The 23,023-nt window shown below is 35.1% G+C and overlaps 1 protein-coding gene across 7 annotated transcripts in view; it reads right to left on the bottom strand.

Moving 5' to 3' along the window:
• SGCE (sarcoglycan epsilon) overlaps window positions 1–23,023 on the bottom strand; it is an 89,033-nt gene that overhangs the window by 19,787 nt on the left and 46,223 nt on the right. For all 7 annotated transcript variants that reach the window (XM_060196214.1, XM_007522503.2, XM_060196213.1 and 4 more), the window contains 3 exons: window positions 22,515–22,713; window positions 3,678–3,840; window positions 894–1,105 (listed from right to left, as the gene is read on the bottom strand). In XM_060196214.1, the coding sequence (XP_060052197.1) occupies window positions 894–1,105; window positions 3,678–3,840; window positions 22,515–22,713 (574 nt within the window). The remainder of the gene's footprint in view (window positions 1–893; window positions 1,106–3,677; window positions 3,841–22,514; window positions 22,714–23,023) is intronic.

Raw genomic sequence — 23,023 nt, 5'->3', positions numbered from 1 at the left:
TTTATGAATTAAATAATAGCATTGATATTTAAACATTAAGACTATATGCTCATGGGTTCTTGCATGAAGTGGAAATGCTGATATTATTACTATTAAATGCAACCAGGCTGCATTTGCCACCAGATTATGAAATTAACTGGATGAGTACATATACAAAGATGGGACACTGATGATAAACACACAAAAAAATGGAAAACAAAATGGAGATTAGCAATAAAACTTCAAAATAAATTCTGTGACATAATGAAATAAAACTACATGTAAAAATGAATATGTTACTTGCTGCTTTATTAACTTTTTATCCTTTGCTTTATTGCTCTTTCAGATCATCTCAGATTTTTAATCAACGTTGATGTCCTGAAATTACTAACTATTCATGAGGTGAAAGTTTATTACTTGTACCTTTATTTTTTTTACTCCTGAGTACTAAATATCACTATATATATTAACATTTAGACTGTGCCACCTATTTGACAGCAGAAGAATTTTAAGAGTCCTGATCATCATGTAGATTAAACTAAGACAATTTATTCAAAGTATGATTACTATTATCAGTAGATCCTGCAGACTCAGATCACACAAAACAATCTGTATAATCAAAATATCTAGTTTCATTTATTTTGTGGGAATGTTTTGCCAGCATGAATTTACATCTAGTCCTAATATTTTCTGAATACAGTAATTATATTCTTTAATTTAGTAGATTCAAAATTAGTTTAACTCATTTTAGAGGAACAAAGTACTGTTACTGGACTTGAACACAATGCCAATTCATTTAAAATGTGGTTTATGAACAAAATGAAATTTGGATTTCAATGGAATTTTATCTTAATCTTATATGCTATTATCTTTGTAATCTCTATAATTTTCATTAGTGTTTTTAAGGTACTCACACTCCTTCCCGTCGGCAGCACATGATATAAGCAAGTATTAGAAAAAGGACTAACGCTACTGCCGAGGGCACAGCCAGTGTTATTAGGAAATCCGTGTAATAGTCTCTGCTTTTCAAAGTATCAGAAGGTGGTTTGTACTCTCCACCATCAGGTAAAATCCCCTCTCCACGAACCACTTCCTGATAGGTGGACACTTGCTTTGTTTTATCGACCTGATACAAAAGAAGACAATTACATATCCAATTAATAGCTATAGACACTAAAAATTTTAAAATCTAGAGATTTAAAAATCTTTGAAAAATATCTAAAGCAACCTTTTCTAATTAATTTATGATTTTTGCAATTATTTATGCAGACTAGAGGGAAGTAATAAATAGTAATAAAGGATGCTATATGTTGACATACTTGTTATGCCTTTTCCCTAAGAAGTCCTTTGTATATTACGTAAAATTGGTTCCTAGACACAAATCTTTAATTTTTTTTTTGCCTCCAGGCTTATTGATGGGGCTTGGTGCCTGCACTATGAATCCACTGCTCCTGGATGCCATTTTCCCCTTCATTTTTGTTGCCCTTCTGTTGTTACTGTTGTTGGATAGGACGGAGAGTAGTTAAGAGAGGAGGGGAAAACAGAGAGGGGGAGAGAAAGACAACTACAGACATGCTTCACCACTTGTGAAGTGACCCCCCTGCAGGTGGGGAGCCAGGGGCTCGAACCATCAAAGAATTGATGACTTGCCTTCTTTGAGAATAAGAACTAGGCTTGCTGTTAAGCTTCACCCTAGACTTATTTTTTGAGAAAGTTTATACCCTGATTTTCCATTTCATTTTATTTATTTATTTTATTTATAGAGACAGCATTTGAGAGGGAAGGAGAAGGGAAATAGAGAGGGACAGAGAAAGACACCTACAGCACTACTTCAACACTCTCAATGAAACTCCTCCACTGCAGGTGAGGAGTAGGGACTTAAACCCTGCTCTTTGCACATGGTAATGTGTCTAATCTACAGGCTGTGCCACCACCAAGACCCTTCTGTTTAGTATTTGACTCATTTAAGATTTCTGAAACATCTTGGAGTGAGATGTGACAGTTAAATAAATACATGTAAAAAATAAAAATGCCTATTTTTTCCATTTAATAAATTTATGTCACACAAACTAAAATTTTCAAGGCTTAAGTAATTTTCATAAATTAGATAATATATGTAAACATAAACATCTTATAGCATAAGCACGGATTAAATGGTGGTGTGAGAGTCTGTTTACTGCTGACTGGTCTATTTCAGCAATGACTGGAACTACTCAGTCTCTCACATGCTTCTACAATTAACACAGTGAGTGTAATAACTTGCAAATTCAGCATTTACATCTAATGCATAAGCCACAAAAACTTGATAATTTTACTTGACAAAGTAATGCAAACCAAGAATACTATTTCCAATAGATATGAGTAACATGAAAAAGGGAGTTGAGGGCCAAAGACCACAGGTGTTAAGTGCTGCACTGTTAAGTATATGTTCTGGTACTGGATCCAGGAAAGTTGTCTATAGTCAGTTCTCTAAGTCATGAAGTGACAGTTGTGTTTATGTGTCAATAACTCTGTTCAAATGTCAACTTTAAACTTAGACCTAATCCACTGAACATCAGTCATCAAGTTGACAGCCTTAAGTCTAAAGGTCACTAAAGAAGTAAAACAACTTGGGGTCAGGTGGCTGTATACCAGGTTAAGTGCACACAGTATGAAGTATCAGGACCTATGAAAAGATCGCTGTTTGAGCCCCTGGCTCCCCACCTGCAGGGCTGGGGGTTTCACTTCACAAGTGATAAAGCAAGTCTAAGGTGTCTTTCTCTCCTCCTCTCTATCTTCCTCTCTCTCAATTTCTCTCTGTCCTATCCAATACAGTGAAAAAAAAAAAAAAAAAAAAGACTCCAGGATAGTGGAATGATAGTTCTGGCATTGAGCCCCAATGATAACCCTAGAGGCAAAAAAAAAAAAAAAAGTACAACAATTTACACTGTCTTCCAGAAAGCAGAACCAAAATATGTGATATAAATTTTATTTAAAAATACGCTTATTCATATCTTATAACTTTTATTATGATACTTTAAAAGTAATTTAGAAATATTTAACATTTATGAAACCAGGTAAAATCCAAACTTTCTTCACTTAGAACAGATTCTTGTGGCCTGAGAGCTGGCGCAGTGGATAAAGCATTGGACTCTCAAACATGAGATCCCAAGTTTAATCTACAGCAGCACATATACCAGAGTGATGTCTGGTTCCTTCTCTCTGTCCTATCTTTCTCACAAATAAAATCTTAAAAAAAAATTGAAAAAAGAATAGATTCTTATTCCTTGAATAATTTCTGTACAAACTGAATTTCCAGGATGTTGAAAGCACACTATTCCTTTACTTTAAGATTTATTATTGTATTTTGGTCTCCTTTTCAAATGTTGTGCAGTGACAGCACATTTGAATCTTTCTGCACATGTCCTAACTTCATAATCTAAACTGATTGTCCAAGGAGCGCATTTGAGCCACCTGCCAATCTAATCCAGTCCCAGCAACTAATCAAAAGTAGCTTGAGTACAAAATGGGGATACTCTTTTCTAAATGAATGTAATATCCATGTTTTGCCAAATCCTCAAAGTCAAGAAAAGTCAGCTGCAGTTAACAGAGTAAACCCAGGATTTGTTCCTAAAAGCAGGTCAAGTCTTGGTTAATGTTATCTTCAGTCACATCACTTCTAATTACATTAGCAAATACAAAATGAAATAAAAACTCACCAGTGAAATTTTGCACCAGTCAATATAAAATTGAGTACGGAATTTTTTATCACATGTTATTATAGGCTCCATTTCTTGACTGCATCTTAATTGATTCTGTGGATTCTCAACTTCTCGTAAACAAGAAGAAAATGGGACATCAGCACCAACCATGACATAAACTCTGCAAAGATGTGAAACTCTTTGGTTATCCTTTAAGAAAATTGAAAACACTAAAAAACAATCTATCCTGAAAGCAGGATTGATCCTTTTGAATTGAGGGATTATCTAGATTCATCCTAAGGTAAGGGTCTGGGATTTAAGAGCAGTGATTTATGTAGGGGCTTTCTCTCAACTTTTTCTTTATTCAACTAATATTTACTGAGTGCTCTGCAGCACCAGACACTTTCTCAGTTTTATTTCTGCTTTTTTCCCTTATTTGCTTTAATTCAGTTATTTAATTGTTAATCATGTCCTTATTGTGTTGATACATTACTTATATTTAAAGTTACTCTTAAAGTGTTTAGAAAATAACATTACAACAAAAATAAATAATTATTAGTGAAATGTTTCACTTGGCTTCATTTTAGTAAGACTGTGAAATTACAACCCTGGAAGTATAGAACTTTAACTACAGGCAGACTTTGCTACTCTAACCAACAGTTCTGTCAATTTATTGCACCAGCCCCTAATGTTGAAGTCCCTTATTATAATGTCTCTCGATCTTCGATCTAAAATGTTAACATGAAATAAAAATGTTTTTTGGTTAACACAAACTAGAGAAACATTGTTTTCTTGTTGGGTATTTAGTAATTAGAGTTAAAGAACTCTATTTAACTGGCCACTAAAAATTTTACAGTAATAGAGAATGAGCAACATGAAAGGATAAGAATACCATATAATGGGAGTCGGCGGTAGTGCAGCAAGTTAAGCGCATGTGATGCAAAATGCAAGGACACACGTAAGGATCCAGGTTCGAACCCCGGCTCCCCATCCGTAGAAGAGTAGCTTCACAGGTGGTGAAGCAGGTCTGCAGGTGTCTATCTTTCACTCTCCCTTTCTGTCTTCCCCTTCTCTCTACATTTCTCTCTGTCCTATCCAACAACAATGACATCAACAACAACAACAATAATGACTACAACAACAATGAAAAACAAGGGCAACAAAAGGGAAAATAAGTAAATAAGTAAAAAGAATATCATATAATTTACAAAAGGAGAGAGAGAGAGAAATCCAGGAAATTATTCTAACAAAATATTTTCTATTGGTAGTGTTATAGAGACCAACAATATAAAATTCCAAGAAGCTTCTTTAATACACTGACAAGTTGATCATAAAATTCAGACATTCAACCAACCCAAAATAGTTACACCCACACAAAATGCTTGAAATGGAATAAAGTTGGAAGAGACACAATTTCTAAACTTACTACAAGGCAGTAGTAATAGAAACAGTGTATGTCTATATAAAACTGTACACACACGTTCACAGCATTATCAATAGTAAACATTCCAAATTATCATCAAATGATGTATGAATAAAGGTGAATTATCATGCAAAAGAATTTTATTCAGTCATAAAAATGAAGGGATTAATAATACATGCTATACTATGCATGAATCTTGAAAACATTATGCTAAGTGAAATAATCAATAGTAAAAGATGGTATCTGGTATGAACACAGGAATATATATTTTTCTCCAGGGTGGATGGAACATACTCCAGAATTTGCCATATTTTGGTCAAGAAACAAAGACAGCCTTAATATATCTGTAAAAAATAAAATTACAAAAAGTGTCTTTAAATCATAATGGTATGAAAAGAAAAGAAATATTAGCTTTTCTCATCTATAAAAATATTAGACTAAAACATGCTTCTGAGTAACATATGTGCTTCTGAATGACATATGGGCTAGAGAAGAAATTTAAAATCATTTAGAGGTCAATAAAAATAAAGAGACAGGGAGTCGGGCTGTAGCGCAGCGGGTTAAGCGCAGGTGGCGCAAAGCACAAGGACCGGCATAAGGATCCCGGTTCAAACCCTGGCTCCCCACCAGCAGGGGAGTCGCTTCACAGGCGGTGAGTGTCTATCTTTCTCTCCTCCTCTCTGTCTTCCCCTCCTCTCTCCATTTCTCTCTGTCCTATCCAACAACGACGACAACAACAATAATAACTACAACAATAAAACAACAAGGGCAACAAAAGGGAATAAATAAAATAAATATTTAAAAAAAAAGAAAAGAAAAAAGAAAAAAAAACTTAAAATAAATAAATAAATAAAGAGACAAACTACCAAATCCTATAGGATATTGAGAAAACTTTAGTAAGAGGAAAATTCATAACAACATCAACAAAGAAGAAAGCTCTTAATAAAATATCTATCATTACAATTTAAGCACCTAGAAAATAGGAAACAAACAGCACAGTCATCAGTAGGTGGAGGAAAAATAAATCAAAGCATTAATTAATGACACAGAAACCAAAAAGACTCACCTGGTTGAGTATACATATTACAATGTTCAAGAACCAAGGTTCAAGTCCTTGATCTTCAACTGCAGGGGGTAGGCTTCAGGAGTAGTGAAGCAGGGTTGCAGGTGTCTCTCTGTCTCTCTCCCTCTCTGTATCCCCCTTCCTCTCAATTTCTGGCTATCTCTATTAAATAAATATAATAAGTACAAGTAAAAAATAAAAGAAACCAAAAAGAGAATTCAGAAGATCAGTGAAACCAACAACTGGCTGTTGGGAAGTATAAATAAAACAGCCAGAATCAGAATGTATATCCACTATACTTGTCTCTCCTATCCTTTATGATCTATAATGACACCATGAAGAATATTAATAGCAGAAAGATACTGTGTCACAGATTCTGCAAAAAGAAGGAATAACAGGGATATATATATATATCCCCAAGCTTCTCCTACCTTACTCATTAAAATAACTGACTTCTTATATACCCTACCTCTTCCTATATCTTCCTAACACAAAATTCTAAGTAGCTTTTATGAAGAAACTCAGAGAAATGCAAGAAAACTGTTTAAAGAAATACATAACACTAAAAAAAATGACTTTAAGAACAAAACTAAAGAACACAAAGAAGAACTAAATAGAACCAGAATGGTAAGAACTCAATATTGCCTTCTTAAACTCTAAGACAGCAGGAACCTCCCCCATTCTCTATAAAACTCCTATTTGTCCCAGTCCTGGAACCTCTAGGGCATGGCTCATCTTCCTTCATTATCCATGCCATTTGATACTGCATCCACTGATCTTAAACAAATCAATACAACCTGTACCACTTTGACATGTTTCACTTCGGATGGTGACCACAGATGCCAGGCATGGGACACCAACCACTTAGCTCCATTACTACGGTGAGACCATTCCTGGCTCATGGGACTCCTTAATTCCATTTCGGTTGGTGCACTTCCTGACAAAGCTGCAGAACCTAGATATAGACCAGGGCCCACGAGATAGAGCACATGTGCACATGTATCCATAAGTTAGAGAAATATACACCTTATGTAAAAGTGCACAATAATTTGCAGTGACTTGGTAAGCAACAAGCAACAAGTAAGAAGACCTAAAAAAAAAAAAAAAAGACACACCATTTACTTAATCAAATAGTTTCTACATAGACCTATTCTCCTCATCTACTACCCCTCCACTCTCAAGTTTTCTCTGTCCTATCAAATAAAGAAACAAAGGGAAATAATGGCCTCCACTAGCAATGGATTCTTCATGCAGGCACTGAACCTCGGCCATTTCCCTGATGGAAAAAATAAATAAATTATAATGGAGATAAAATCAGGTCTTTAAATAAAACCAGTGCTCCTGAATACAGAAACCTAGGAATGATTCAGGTTGGAGGAAAGAATGAATTAAGGTGTTTCAAAAACTAAGAATAGTATGACAGCTGTCTATTTCTGCTAGAAAGGCAAATAGCAATAATATATACCCTAGAGGGTACAACAGAGGTAAAGGGAAGAGAAAGCTTATTCAAAGAAAGAATAACTTAGAACTTCCCAAACCTATGAAGGAGCAGAATATATAAGTCAATGAAAGTCAAAGAACAACTGGTTATCTAAACATAAAGAGAAATGTACCCAGTCAGCAGTGAAACGTTTCCAAGACAAAACATATTAAAGGCAACTGGGGGCAGGGGTAGATAACATAATAATAAGCAAAGATAATACTAGCAACACTACAAGTCAGAATAATATAAAATGGCATATTCAAAATACTGAAAATTAGTCAGAGTGGCATGTCAGTGGTCAAGAAAGAGACGAGGAGAATGAGGAAGTATAGCTATATTGACCAGATCTGACATAGGTAGAGGGAGACATCAGTGTATTTGTATCATCAGGTTGTGCTCTGAGAAGACTACAGGGAAGAACACATTTTCTTTTTGCTGCAAATGTTGCAACAGGAAATTGTCCATGTTATGAAAGGGTCATTGAGTATTCTCATCACTGAGGCATTAAACAGAGGGTCCCATAATGAGCTGGTGAATCTGCCTCAATAAGAATAAAACGATTATATCCATAACACTCTTCTTGCAAAGAAATGGCACTATAGAGCATGATCATCAACTTATTTTTCTTACAATAATCCCTTAATTAAGTATGAAGAGTGGGTTTGCTGTATATAGAATTGACCAGATTGATGAATTTTCAACCTTGTCAAAAGGTTAGATTCTGTGAAAAAAAAAGTGTTTTCTGCATCTACTGGAATAATCATGTGGTTTTGTTTTCCTACTGTTAGTGTGGTGAATTATGTTCCTTGACTTTTTTATATTGAATGATTCTTTATTAATTTATTTTTATTTATCTTCACATGAGAGAGAACAGAGCATCTCTCAGTTCTAGAATACTGTGGTCTTGGTGAATCTGGGTCTGCAAGGCATACAAATTCTGTAATCTCCCTTTTCTGAACTCATAAAATCCCTACAAAGACACACCATTCTCATTTTATTGATGAGAAAAATGAGACAGATAAAGAGACATCCAAAATTAATTTTCAGTAAACAATAAATTCAGTCTACATTTAAGCATCTGGGTTTAGAACCACTGGTCCTTAACTACTACATATCCAGTATAATTCTACTTATTAGCTTTTCCTTTATTACAGGATGAAGAGAACACACAGGTATTTATTTTGGAAAAATAATTATTGGAAGATCTTTCTACATTTTAAAGTGAAAATGCTTTGAAATTTTCAAGGTTCTGGACAACACAGAAAATGGACTTGTAAGGTATTAGAGATATAGTATAATGGTTAATGCAAAAAAGACTTTTATACCTGAGACTCTGAGGTCCCAGGTGTTCAACCATTTTTGACTACCTGGAATAAATCCCAATTAGTCATGATGTACTATATTTTTAATGTATTGCTGTATCATATCTGTTATTATTTTGGATAATATCTTAGCATTGATGTTCATCAGGGATATTGATCTGCAGTTTCTTGTTGTTTCCCTGCCTACTTTTTGGTATCTGAATGGAGAGCTATATATATATATACACCTATATACCTATATACTGATATACCTATTCTCATTGTAGAGCAGCTAGAAATAATAGCCTAAACCTGGAAGCAATCAGTTGTCCAATAACAGATGAGTGGTTAAGAAAGCTGTGGTATATTCACAGAATGAAATACTACTCAGCTATATGAAATGATGGAACAATCTCCTTTCCCATGTCTTGGCTGAAACTTAAAGGAATTATGGTAAGTGATGTATGCCAAAAAGATGAAAACCAGGTGATCACACTTAGAGGTAGTAGTTAAGCACCAAGGAAGAAAAGGAAAACACTGAGTAGTTTGATTTGGATGGGTGTAAGGCAGCAAAATAAAGAACTCTGGACTAAGAGGAATTGGAGAGTGAAGGCATTGGGTATCCATTAAGTAAGTGAACAAGGATGAAAAGGGGCCTGGATTGGTAGTGAAAAGAAACCACTACAAAAACTAAAAATCAACATTCTGAAGATAACATTTACACATAATCTACCTAAAAATATGTATATTCAAATTTACACAGGAGTTACACTACTCAATAAAGTAAACCGAGTCTAATAATGGGCAAAACATTAAAACAAACCTTTAAAAAAAAAAAAGACATACAGATGGACAATAGACAAATGAACAATCTTCAACATCAAATATTATTACAATTATAAACATGAAAATGAAAATCACAATGAGATATGACCTCAAGCCTATGACAATGGCATATATACAAACCACTGGAAACAGGTACTGGGCAAAGCTGTGGAGTAAAAGGAATTCTCATATACTATTTGAGGGAATACTAATAATGTCACTTCGATGGAAAATGGACTGAAATAAGATAAAAAAATAATAAAGAAAATATGATCTAGCAATTCTACTCCTAGGTATGATCCAAAGAATATGCAAACACTAATTAAAAATATACATGCATTTATTTTCATAGCAGCATTACTCACAATATTCAAGACATAGAAACAAACTTAAATTTCCATTGATGGGACAACTGGATAAGGAAGTTATGGCATATAGGCTCAATGAAATACTACTCAATTTTTCTTTTGTTTTAAGTTAAAAAAAAAAAGATGAAATTTTACCTTCTGTGACAACATGGATGGAAACTGAAGTGATTATGCTCAGTAAAATAAAACTGAAAGTAAAATACTGAGTAGTTTCACTCAAGTGGAATATGATAAACAAAACAAATGAACTAATAATACAGCATCAAAACCACATAGAAAAGTAGAGTGGTTACCAAAAGGGAAGCAGGTAAATGGGAGAAATACCTACAGGACATATATTTGATAATGGTGACTAGCACTGTTAACTGTAGGGTTATTGTAATTATTGAACGTAGCTATACACATTAAAATAGAAATCATACTCTTCAAATTCATATATTATTATAAATCATGGTAAATCAATAAAACTTATTTTAAAATAGAAATATAAAACAAAGGTGCAAATTATTAGAACCTACAGGATAAAGCTGCTCTAAAGAGGGGTATTTATAGCAATCCATCCCTACCTTCTGGGAAATCTAATCTTACACCTCATGAAACTAGAATATTATATAGAATAAAGCCAAAAGTCAGTAGAAGGAAAGAAGTCATAAAAACCAGTGCAAGAACAAGTGAAACAGAGATAGAATGATAATTCAGAAGATAAATGAAACCAAGAGATGGTTGTTTTACAGGATAAACAGAAACAGACAACCTTGACCCAGACTCATAAAGAAGAAGAAAAAAATCTCAAAGTTAAGAGATCAAAGAGAAATGATAATAAATAAAAAAGATCACAGAGTATTATGATAACCTCTAGAGCAACAAATAGAATAATCAAAGAAAATCTTAAAAACATACCATACACATACCAAGATGAAATCAACAAGAAAAAGAAAGAAAATCTAAACAAAACAATTCTAAAGAAAGTTCAAACAGTAATCGTAATGAAAAGCCCTGACAGTTTCACCAGTGAATTCTACATTTTCATTAAAGAATCATTATTTACCTTTCACAAATCCTTCCAAGAAATTAATTCTTCCAACATATTTTATGATGCCAATAATATTCTATCCAGGAGAACCTGACAAAGACATCATATACATAAACAGAAAACTAAAGAACAATCTCTCTGATGGGTATGTGTGAGAAAAATCCTCAATAAAATACTAGTAAATTGAATTAAACTGCTTTAGTAGAACTATCTCTCTTGATCCAATAGAATTTATTGCAGCAATGTAAGGATGTTTCAACTACACAAATAAAAACTTAATACAGCACATCAAAAATGGAAACAAAATCATATATAAATGAGACAATAGAGCAGAGCAGTATACTAGAAGTCTTCAGAGTTCATTACCCTAAGATGATATGCGCTCAAGGCCACATGGAACAAGCATACAGCATATTCTAGGTCACTAAGACAGTATCAACAGATTCAAGAGCACTAAAATTATTCTGAGTATCATTTCAGACCATAGTGAAATTAAACTAATAATGAATGACAACAAAGAAAGTTAGAAAAACCTCAAAAGTATGGAGACTCACTAACATGCACCTTAGAACTTTTAGAACAAGGAGAAAATTAGAAAATGTCTGGAAACAAGTGACAATGAAAAATGAAATATAAGAACACATGGGACAGAAATGGCAGTACTATGAAGAAAATTCATAGCAATACAAGGCCAATATTGGGAAACAGGAAAAAGCTCAAGTAACATTACATCTGAAGGATATAGAACAATAAGTACAAAAAAGTAAGTAGGGAAGTAAATGATAAAAATAAGGGTAGAGAGTAAAGACACTGAAAATGAAAAAAAATCTTTTATAAATGATTAATAAAATTAAGAGCTGGTCCTTTGAAGAGTAATGAAAATTGACAAATCCTTTGTAAGATGGAGAAAGAGAGACCCTAATTAATAGAGTAGTAAATGAAAGAAGAGAAGTCACAAAGAGTATTACAGAAATTCAAAAGGTATGAGAAATTTCTATGAATAACTATATATGTCACTAAACTGGAGAATCCAGAAGTGATAGGTAAATTATTAGATTCATACAACTTCCCAAGATGGAATCACAATTATGAGAATTAGAAGATACAAACAGACCATTATAATCAAGGAAACTGAAACAGTAATTAATAGGTTCCCTCTAGACCAAAGTTCAGAACAAAACAGTTTCACCAATGAGTTTTGTTTTATTTTGCCATCAGAATTATGGCTAAAACTCAGTACTTTCCTGACTCCACTGTTTCCAGTGACCATTTTTTTTTCTTTCATTTTGACAAAGGATGAGAGACAGAAATACAGAGGGAAAGAGAGACGGAGAAGGAGAGATACTTTCATCAAAGCTCTAACACTTGTGAAGTCCTCCCCCCTCACCCCCCCCCGCATAGTAACTGAGGGATTATACCTGGGTCCTTATGTATGGCAATGTGTGAGCTCTACTAGTGAGCCAAGACCCAAACCCTTATCAATGAATTTTACAAAGCCTTCAAGACAATTCATTACTTAACACTTTTCTCCTCTCCTTGCTCCCCTCCCATACCCTCTCATTCTCCCTTTCTTCCTTGCCCCCTTCCTTCCTTCAACAGGGTTTTCAACACTCTAGGCTCACATTACAGATAGAGACAGAGAAACAGGGAGAGTGGGAAAGATATCTCAGCACCAATACTTGCCCCATTGGAGTAGAGATTGGACTTAAATGCATGCATGGCAAAAAGGGTACATGCCCAGATGAGCTCTCTCACAGATTCTATTACCTAGACTTTAAAAAAAATTTTTATTATCTTTATTTATTAGATAGACAGAAATCGAGAAGGGAGAGGGAGATAAGAGAGGAAGAGAGAAAGAGAGACACCTGCAGCCCTGCTTTACCACTTGCAAAGCTTTCCCCCTGCAGGTGGGGACCAGGGGCTTGAACCAACTTGGGTCCTTGCACATTGTAACATACTCAACCAAGTGTGCCACCACCTGGCCCCTTTACTTAGACTTCTTAAGCTCTTCTTAAGCAAGCAGGTTAATGCCCCAAATACACAGAGAGTTCAAAAAACTCACTAACAACAAAATTTTAAAAATGCAGAGAAGCAATGAACAGAATTTTCATCAAAGAAGACACTAAAATGGCTAACAAGAATAATAAAAAAGTGTTCTACAAGACAATAAGACACCGGGGTCAACTAGGAATACTAAGGGAGACCAGCTGGAACCACAGCAAGACAGGACTAGAACAACGTCAGGAACCCACCAAATCACTGGTGAGTGCAAACACGTGTGGTTCGTGGACAGAGAGGAGCCTAAGGAGAGATGAAGTGGCTGGCAACAGTCCGGCAGTTTACCAGCTGAGATACCACCTCCAGTCTGTTTCACCAACAAAAAGACGATGGCTGAAGGGAGGAGAGGAATCCCCTGAGACTCAATGTGAGTCTCCCTTGCTACTGCCCTCAGAATCTGGAGTAGTGGTGGGGAGGCCCTGTACTGACACTAGGGTGACAGAGAACTAACAAGGAAACTTAAGAGAAGACCTATACCACAGTGGTCTAGCGGTAAGGCTGTGAAAATCTCTATGCATAACCACTGCATTACCTCTGCCCCACCCTGCTTTATTTCTTGGTCAGGAATCCTCAGTGATTAACCTAAGAAGCCTATTTAAAGTTTAAAAGCCCTCAGGCTCCCATAGCCTACAGGGAAGAAAAAGAACAAAAGAGGCTTTTAGGCCACTCAGGGATTAAAATACTATTGAAACAATTGTGAATTTCCACAACTGCAAAATCTTTAAGTGCCTTACTTAGACACAAGTCAATCCAGGGAAGAGTGATCAGTAATTTGAAAAGTACTGAGAAAGGAACCTCATAACACTATTTAAAATGGTTAAACCAACAAGAAGAAATACTGGAGAAATGAACCAGGACAAGAGTCCAGCTAAAAGCCCCCCAAAGGTTGAATCACAAAATAATGAGGTCAACATCCAAACACTAGTTAAAGAAATAATCACAGGGGTGAGTAAAGAGTTTGAAAAAATTGTCATCAGAGAAACAACGGATAAGACCCTGGAAGAAAATACTATCTCAAGGTTATTAGAGAGCTGAAATAACTGAGTTAAGAACACAACTAGCTGAACATGCTAAAACAATGTCAGAACAGGGTAACAAAATAGATGAACTCCAGAAAATAGTAGAGGGAGAGAGAATAGAATAAATGAGGCTGAAGATAGAATTAGCAAGATCAAGGACTAATTAGAGACAACTAAAAAAGAAGTAAGAGGGGAGTCAGGCAGTAGTGCAGCGGGTTAAATGCATGTGGCACAAAGTGCAAGGACCGGCATAAGGATCCCAGTTTGAGCCCCCGGATCCCCACCTGTAGGGGAATCGCTTCACGGGCGGTGAAGCAGGTCTGCAGGTGTCTACCTTTCTCTCCCCCTCTCTGTCTTCCCCTCCTTTCTCCATTTCTCTCTGTCCTATCCAACCATGGTGACATCAATAACAACAAAAATAACTACACCAACAATAATAATAAAAAAAAAACCAAAGGGCAACAAAAGGGAAAATAAATAAATATAAAATTAAAAAAAAATTTTAAAAAGAAGAGATCTCAAAAAGAGATTAAGAGATACTAAAAACAACAACAGAGACCTGTGGGATAACTTCAAAAGAAAAAATGTACACCTTATTGTCTTACCACAAGAAGAAAGAGATGGAGGGGAAGAAAGCATTTTTCAGGACATAATAGCTGAGAACATCTCTAGTCTAGACAACAATAAAGACATAAAGATTCAAGAAGCCCAGAGGGTACCAAACACAATTAACCCAGACTTAAAAGACACTAAGAAACATCATCTTTAGAATGGAAAGGAATAAGGATAAAGAAAGGATCCTGAAGGCTGCAAGAGAAAAACAAAGAGTCACCTACAGAGGAAAACCTGTAAGATTAGCAGCAGACTTCTCCATACAAACACTACAGGCCAGAAGAGAATGGCAAGATATCTATCAAGTGCTCAATGAGAAAGGCTTTTAACCAAGATTACTGTATCCTGCTAGACTGTCATTCAGACTAGATGGAGGCATTAGAACCTTCAGACAAGCAACAGTTGAAAGAATCAACTATGAACAAGCCTGCCCTGAAAGAAGTTCAGAAAGGTCTCCTATAAACAGACCACCATAATAGGACATATATCAGAACACTCTAAAATGCTACAAGAATGGTGTTAAAATATCTTCAGTCTTTGATATCAGTAAATGTCAATGGCCTAAATTCACCTATTAAAAGGCACAGAGTAGGAAGATGGATCAGAAAACACAATCCAACAATATGCTCTCTAGAGGAAACCCACCTAACTGAACAAGACAAACACAGACTCAAAGTCACAGGACTGAAAACTATCATACAAGCCAATGGCCTACAAAAAAGGGTGGTACTGGCTATTCTCATATCTGACATGATAGACTTTAAGTAAAATGAAAAAAGATAGGGATGGACACTACTTAATGCTTAGTGGATCAGTCAATTAAGAGGACTTAACAATTATTAACATCTATGTTCATGAACTGAAAGAATTAAAATCATTAAGGTGTTTGCATTAACTAAATAATCTATATTTTTAATGCAATACCCACTAAAATCCCAATGTCATTCTTTACAAAAATAGAACACAAAATCATAAAATTTATTTAGAATTATGAAATACTACAAATATTAGAAGCAGTTCTGGAAAAAAAAGGTTTCATATTCCCCAATTAATCTGTACAGATAGTATTCAAAACCATATACTGGAGGAATGAAAAGAGATATATAAACCAAAAGGAATTTTAAAAAGAGCTTAAAAGTAGATGTGAGAAATGCTATATGGTATATTATTTAGATGATCAATGAATATAAATACATTCAATTATTTTTTAAATTTTGTTAGTGACTTAATATTGACTTACAAAATTATAAAATTAGAGGAGTACATAATTCTGCACTGTTCACATCACCGGAGTTCTGTATCCCCATTCCCTCCATTGGAAGCTACAGTAGTTCTTCCAAGGTTGCAGATATGGGTTGAGTATGTATTTGCACACACACACCCCTTTTTTCTCTTTTCTATGAATCTTCTCTTCCTTTCTAACTCACACCTATTACTACTTCCAAATGTCCTTCCTTCTTCTTCTCTTTCTGGATCCTGATGGAGTTGGAGTTCAGAGACCTCTGGTCATCTTCCCCTATCATTTCTCCCTTCTAGGAGTATGGACCAAAATTCTTCTGGAGGGTGCAGAAGGTGGGAGTTCTGGCTTCAGTAACTGCTTCACCACTGGACATGATAATTGGCAGGTAGATCCATACCCCCAGCCTGTTTCTATCTTTCCCTGGGTATGACTCTGGAGAGTTGAGGTTATAGGACACACTGGTGAGGATTTCTGCCTAGAGAAGTCAAGATAGAATCATGATAGAATTTGCAACTTGGAGGCTTAAAGGAAGTAAGATATTAAGCATAACAAAAATGATAATGAACAGGAACCAAAAAGTAGGAATAGAGCAGATGAGAACAGGGACTTTAGGGTGGAAAGAAGCTAGGAAATCTATTTTAGGTATGCTTCTACGCACCCATGACTTTCATTATTTTGGTTGAGTTTGATAGCTAACATGAGAAGATGGAGTTGAGAATAGGGATAGACAGTTGGATTAAGTAGTGGTCAAGAGGACCAGGTATGTAGCCCATACTAAGTATGTTTAAGGTCCTCAGTTTGATTCCCTAAAACAAAATGTTACTTTTAAACATCAAATAAATCCAACGCCTATGAGTATAACCATATTTTTTCTTGACAACCATTAAATATGTATGTAAAAACAGAAATAAATGAACATTTCTTAAAACTGTTAATAGTCTTTGCTTTAAATAACACTGATTTGCATTTATAATTTGCAATATTTTAACTAATTCATTTTAACATAACATTAATGGTACTAAGCATAACTGTTTTCAATTCTTTGAAATGTTTCCTTTGAAATGTTTTAAATCTTTCCTCAAATTATAAAAGTAATATAAAAGCATTGCATTAAGCTTGGAATATAAAAACAATTTATATTACTAAAATAACTATTTTCATATTTTAATGTACCTTACATAATATTTTCCAAACACATATATTTTAAGCTAATTGAATCATCTCTAAAATATAATTTTGTATTCTGCTTTTTTCACTTAGTGGATCATAATCATTTTCCATATTGTACAGTCTTTGCAATTATAGCTTTATGACAATATAATTTTAAGTGCACATGATTTATTCAGCAATTATTTCAGAGTTAGATATGAAAGTTGCTTCCAATATTTTTATCATAAATAATATTTTGAATCTCTGTTCACATTCTTAAATGGTTATCTTAAAAGAGATGCCTGTGGGGCCAAGTTGTGGTTCACCTGGTTGAGCTCAAATGTTACAATGCACAAGGATCCGGGTTCAAGCCCCTGGTCCCCACCTTCAAGTGGTGAAGCAGTGTTGTAGGTGTCTCTCTTTCTCCCTCTCTATCTCTCCCTTCCTCTCAATTTCTGGCTGTCTCTATCAAATAAAGATAAAAGAGGGAGAGAGAAGGTGAGGGAGATGGAGAGGGAGACAGACAGAGAGAGAGAGAGAGAGAAAGAGAGAGAGAAAGTGAGAGATGCCTAGAAGTGGAAACATTTTTATGATAGTTAACAAACTGTGCTAAATTACTTTCATCTCTACTTAGATGAACCACAAGATTCAGAAACTTAACTATGTTTCAAACTGAGCTCAGCTTTACCCCACTCTGCCTTCTATCTTTTGTGACTGGCATGGCCAGGTGCTCAAGCCAGTAACTCAAGAACCAACATCTTTGACTCATGTCCTTCTTGCCACATATTCAATCTGTCATCAGTCCCTGTCATTTACTCTGAAAAAAAAAAATCTTCACTTTGTTGACTCCCACTGCTATAGTTTGAGTTCTAGTCACCATCGCCACTTAGAACCACTTAATGGTTCTCCTTGAACTCAGTCTCTCTCACTGTTTTGAGGGAGCCTATCTGATGAATGCATGCAGAATGAATGAATGACATTACACACCGAAAAAAATTCAAAATGTTAAATTGCAAACAATGACATTACACCACTGAAAAAATTTCAAAATGTTAAATTGCAAACAACTGTATTATTTGAATGTTACTAAAAGAGTAGATTTAAAAAAATTCCATGAGAAAGAGATAAAACTACAAGAGGTGATGGCTATAAACTAAGGTTACTATAGTGATTTCACAATGGAGGAAATCATTACATTTACAATGCTATGTCTCAATAAAGTTGAGAAAGGTAAGTTAATAAGATGTAAACAGATTCAAATCCTAGTCTATTATTTTTAGTAGAAGAATTAATTTTCAATAAGTAGATTTCCAAATCCATCAGGTTTTCTCCTAACTCAGCTTCTTCCCAAGCTTTTTTCCCTACCTCAAGTCTTCTATCTCATTCTTTAAAGCAATGTGTAATCATATCTTAAAGCCCTATCAGTTTTTACTTCTATCAATGTTTCCCAGTCAAAGATCTAAAGTGAAGAAGGAACTGTCTTAAAAGACTAAACACTGTTTTACAATAGTCTGATTACTTTCCTGGTCCTTGGTAGGTTGTATGCACAGATTATATTTTTTAGTCAGTATGCTGCAAATATTAGTAGTTAAGTACTAACAGACTATTTACCATAAAGATACTTGACAAAATTTAAGACACACACACACACACACACACACACACACACACACACACACACACACATGTCTGGATATAGGTTAAAATAGCTGTATTATGCTAGTTTCATTGATTTTATCACTTAATTATATTTGTATATATTATGTTTGTGTCTTAATTTTATTAAAATTTTTTTTCACAAATTCCTATCTCATATCACCGTCATGTCACAAAGAAGAGGATAGATAGTTGCACTAAAACTAAAGGAGGGACATTATTCAAGAATAAAGAAGTTTACAGATCTCCAAAGATGGGGGCAAGTGTCAGCAGAGCACTAAGGACTCACCTAGCACCATGACCTTGCCTCAGAGCAAAGTTTGGCAGCCACTGACTTACATTTTCTTCCTCACATTTTAAGTTGAAGACTTTAAAGGTCATAAAGCAATTAATTAGAGGAAGGACTTTATGAGATGGTCTAGAGAATAAACAAGGAATCTTGGTTGCTAATTGAGGCTAGGTCTTCATGCTTTGATAACTAGAGGAAATAATGGTAAGTTTGACAATCTCTTGTGAAAAGTGAGTATATTCTTTAATCCTCACACCCCATCATTCCCTTCATAGCCACCATTTACACTACATCACTCACCCCATGTTGGCAGCTATGCCATGTCTAAATGTAACATGAACCTGTTTTCTACCAGCTTTATTCCAGGCTAAATGTATCCATGAGTCCTTAGCCTCTGGCTCAGATTCATGAAGCAAAACAGCAGTAGGACCACACCCAGAGAGAGAATGGGTCCTGCAAGTAAAGGGAATTTTAAAGAAGTTCTGTTTTGCTTAGCAGGATCTTACTCACTTTAAAGTACACCTTTATAACTGTTTTCCATTAAATTTAGAAGTCTGAAAGTTTACAGTGAGCTGTGCACAAATGAAAAAAATACACATCAAGAAGGGTAAGAAGATATTTCTGCAAAGAAGGTTCTTGATGACTGAAATTAAATGGTTCATTAGACTGTGGGAGGGCAGTAAGTTTAAGAGGCTACTTGACAACCTATTTCAAATAGGAAAACTTCTGCTGTTAGCAGATATGAATGACAGAAATGAATAAGAGGAAATCGTTTTATAGAGATTATTTTTAAAGAGAGACTATAACCCTAAATACCAAGCAGAGCACATTTATTAGGTACTTAATACTTTGGAAATTTGTGAACATAATTTCAAGTAAAATCTTAGAAAACTTAGGATCTATCTCTGCTTCTTCTTCGTGATCTATATTTGTTTTTCAAAGACTTATAGTCCATGTTATTTTTAAAGTACAGAGAGAAAAAATAATGAATTAAGAATCATGATGGTACATCATTAGAAAGAAAGAAAGGGACAGGAGGTGGCTTACTCAGTAGAGCACATGTTACCCTGCTTGAGGATTCCAGATCAACCACTTGGCCACCACATGGGAGTGCAGGCAGGGGGAAAGCTTCACAAGCTGTGGAAAGACACTGCTGCAGTGTCTTTCCTCTATATCTGTCTCTATACCTACCTCTCACTCTCTACAAAAAGAAAAAATTAGGAAGATACCAGAGATGAGCTAAGTATTATATTTTGGTTTTAAAAATATATAACAACTAAAGATGCAGAACTATCCACAGGAACATTTTTTTTAATCATATACTCAAGTAGGCCTTATTTCATTGGTACTCACACAGAGGCACTAGCGTGGTAAAGTTGGCACTGGAAACAATTTATAGAAATGTGATCTTAAAAGACCTCTCATATGAATACTTGGCAAAGGTTTTGGCTTAACATTAAATTAGAAATCATGGAAAGCATTTCAAGTTGGGAAGGGATCTGAGACAACAGGATCCAAATAAATGCCATGGGACTGACCATATCAGATATCTGATAGCAGATGCCACCCGCCAGCAGGTGTTGTAGGTCAGTCAACTAATGACTAAATTCTCTTAACAAGTAGTTGTAGGATAAAAATTCTGTTCTTAATTTAGAGTCACATGCTTAGGCCCAGTTGCAGGCTCAAAGATTCAGAACCTCCAGGGCATTAAGAGACCAGGAACCTATCTATATTTTTAATAAAGCCCCACTGGCAACTCACAGACTAGACATAGTTGGGAAACACTGTTGTAGGTCAGAGTTTAGATAGTCAGTTTAGTTCAATTTGGGTTAGTTCAGTTTCTAAAAATCCTCTATGAGTGGAGCCTATCATTCCATTAGAGCAAGAGTGAGTCCCGAAAAAAAGAGCAACTATGAAATAAACCACAGTCAAACACCAGGTTTTCATACTTTTCTCAACAAGCTTTTGGTTATTATTTTAACAAGCATGACAGAACACATTAAGTGCTTACTTTAGTTAAACTATTAAAAAATCTACATATTTAGAGAATATCTTAAGGAAAACAGCCCTGTTTGCTTCTTTTTATGGTCCCCCTTTACACAGCAGGATAGAGAACCATGTTGTAACTATGACTTGCAAATTTAAGCTCTAAATGGTTTTTTTATATAGAAAGTTAATCAACAGATAGAAAAGAGATAAAGCAACTATTTTTCTCAAAGAATTTTTATGTGTGCTTGACTGATTTCAAAATCCATTACTGTAACATATAAGGTATAATTTAATTCTGAAATTTTAAGTTGGACTTCACACCTCACTGATTATCCCCTTATCCCTCTCCTGCCTTACTCCTTCATACTTCATCTAAGTCTATTTGTGATCTTTGCTCTTATTTCCAGTGACACTCTCATTTAAAGCCTTAAATTTAATTCTTATTAATCCAAGTATCACACTTAATTCCAGATTATCATCTGTAGAAAAATGTTACCAAGAATATGAATAAAGGAGAAGTAGGAATAGGGCTATGCTGTGATTTATTCTGTTTCATAGGTTTATAGATTGGTTGAAAAAGAAAAGGCAGTAGAAGGTTGTTGCCTCAACCACAGGTTAAAAATTAAGGTTTGGCTTAGCACTGACATTCAATCCTCTCAATTTACCCAAGCAGAAGGAATGTTTCTTAATCTCTACAAGGGTATGAGTCATAATTTGTATTTGCAAGACTTGAGGATAGATAAATCCCTTTCCAAGGCATTACATCTGAAATGCATTTACAATCCTGAGGGGCAGTATAATCCCCATGGTAGAGATGAGGAAGTTGAGGCATGAATAGTGCAGCACTTTGTCCCATGTCACCCAGTTTGTGAGTGACAAGGCCAAGTGTTGGAAGTGGGTAGCAATTCCACTTCAGCCATCAGTCACCAACACATGGTGGAAAGAATGTTAAAGGGGAAAAAATAGTTTCCAAGAATAAAGTTACAGCAGCAGTCTGCATGTCCTCCTTTGACTGATAACTAGGGCATCAATTTCCTTTGAAATTCAGGACTCTAAATAATCAGCTTCTCTATACGGGAGGGACAAAAGACTTCAGTGTCATAATTTATGATGCTGATCCTGACCTACAATTAGATTTCACAGGACATGGAACATCAGATATAAAGAACCATTAAGGTAACCTCTTTGTCAATACAGAAAATTGCTAGTATTATCGTTATCTTGATAATACCTATTTCTTATTAAAAAGAAAATTGCAATGGGCCATCTTCCATCTATAATAAGTTTGATAAAAATCACTATGTTTTACAATCCATATTTAAGGCAATGAAATAAAGGCTTGCTTACCCCTCCTTCATGTCATTAATAGGCAGTGGAACCCTGCCGCCCCTGTCCAGGGCTGATGTGATGTTGATGGCATTCAGGCGCTCTGGCTGCCACACATTCTTCACCGCCCCAAGAAAGTCTCCAAGAACCTCGCTGGCCAACATTTCTTCTACGTTCATATTTTTAATGAAGAATTCTGCTTGATATGGTAAAGGGAAGTCTAATTTTGGTGGAAAAACGTATGCATAATTTTAACGAAGTGGGCTTTTTAAAGGGAGACACAAATATAATAATTCAAGATTTGCCAACGTCCATCAGAATATGAGCCATGGGAAGTGATACTTATACTGACTCTTAAAGGCTTTCTGCATAACAGAAACATACATAATACATTACATATATTCCAAACAGAATTATATCTACAATCAATCTAACCAGTAGCAGGGTCATTTACAGGGGTTGGCCAAAAAAAGAAAAAAGAAAAAAATAATAAACCTACCTTCTAATTGCCATAACCCTCTCCTTCTCTT

This window comes from Erinaceus europaeus, chromosome 8 (assembly GCF_950295315.1).
Source record: "Erinaceus europaeus chromosome 8, mEriEur2.1, whole genome shotgun sequence".
In the NCBI taxonomy this organism is placed as follows: Eukaryota; Metazoa; Chordata; class Mammalia; order Eulipotyphla; family Erinaceidae; genus Erinaceus; species Erinaceus europaeus.
Note: the sequence above shows the minus strand (reverse complement) of the source record. Positions and strands in the feature narration are given on the sequence as shown.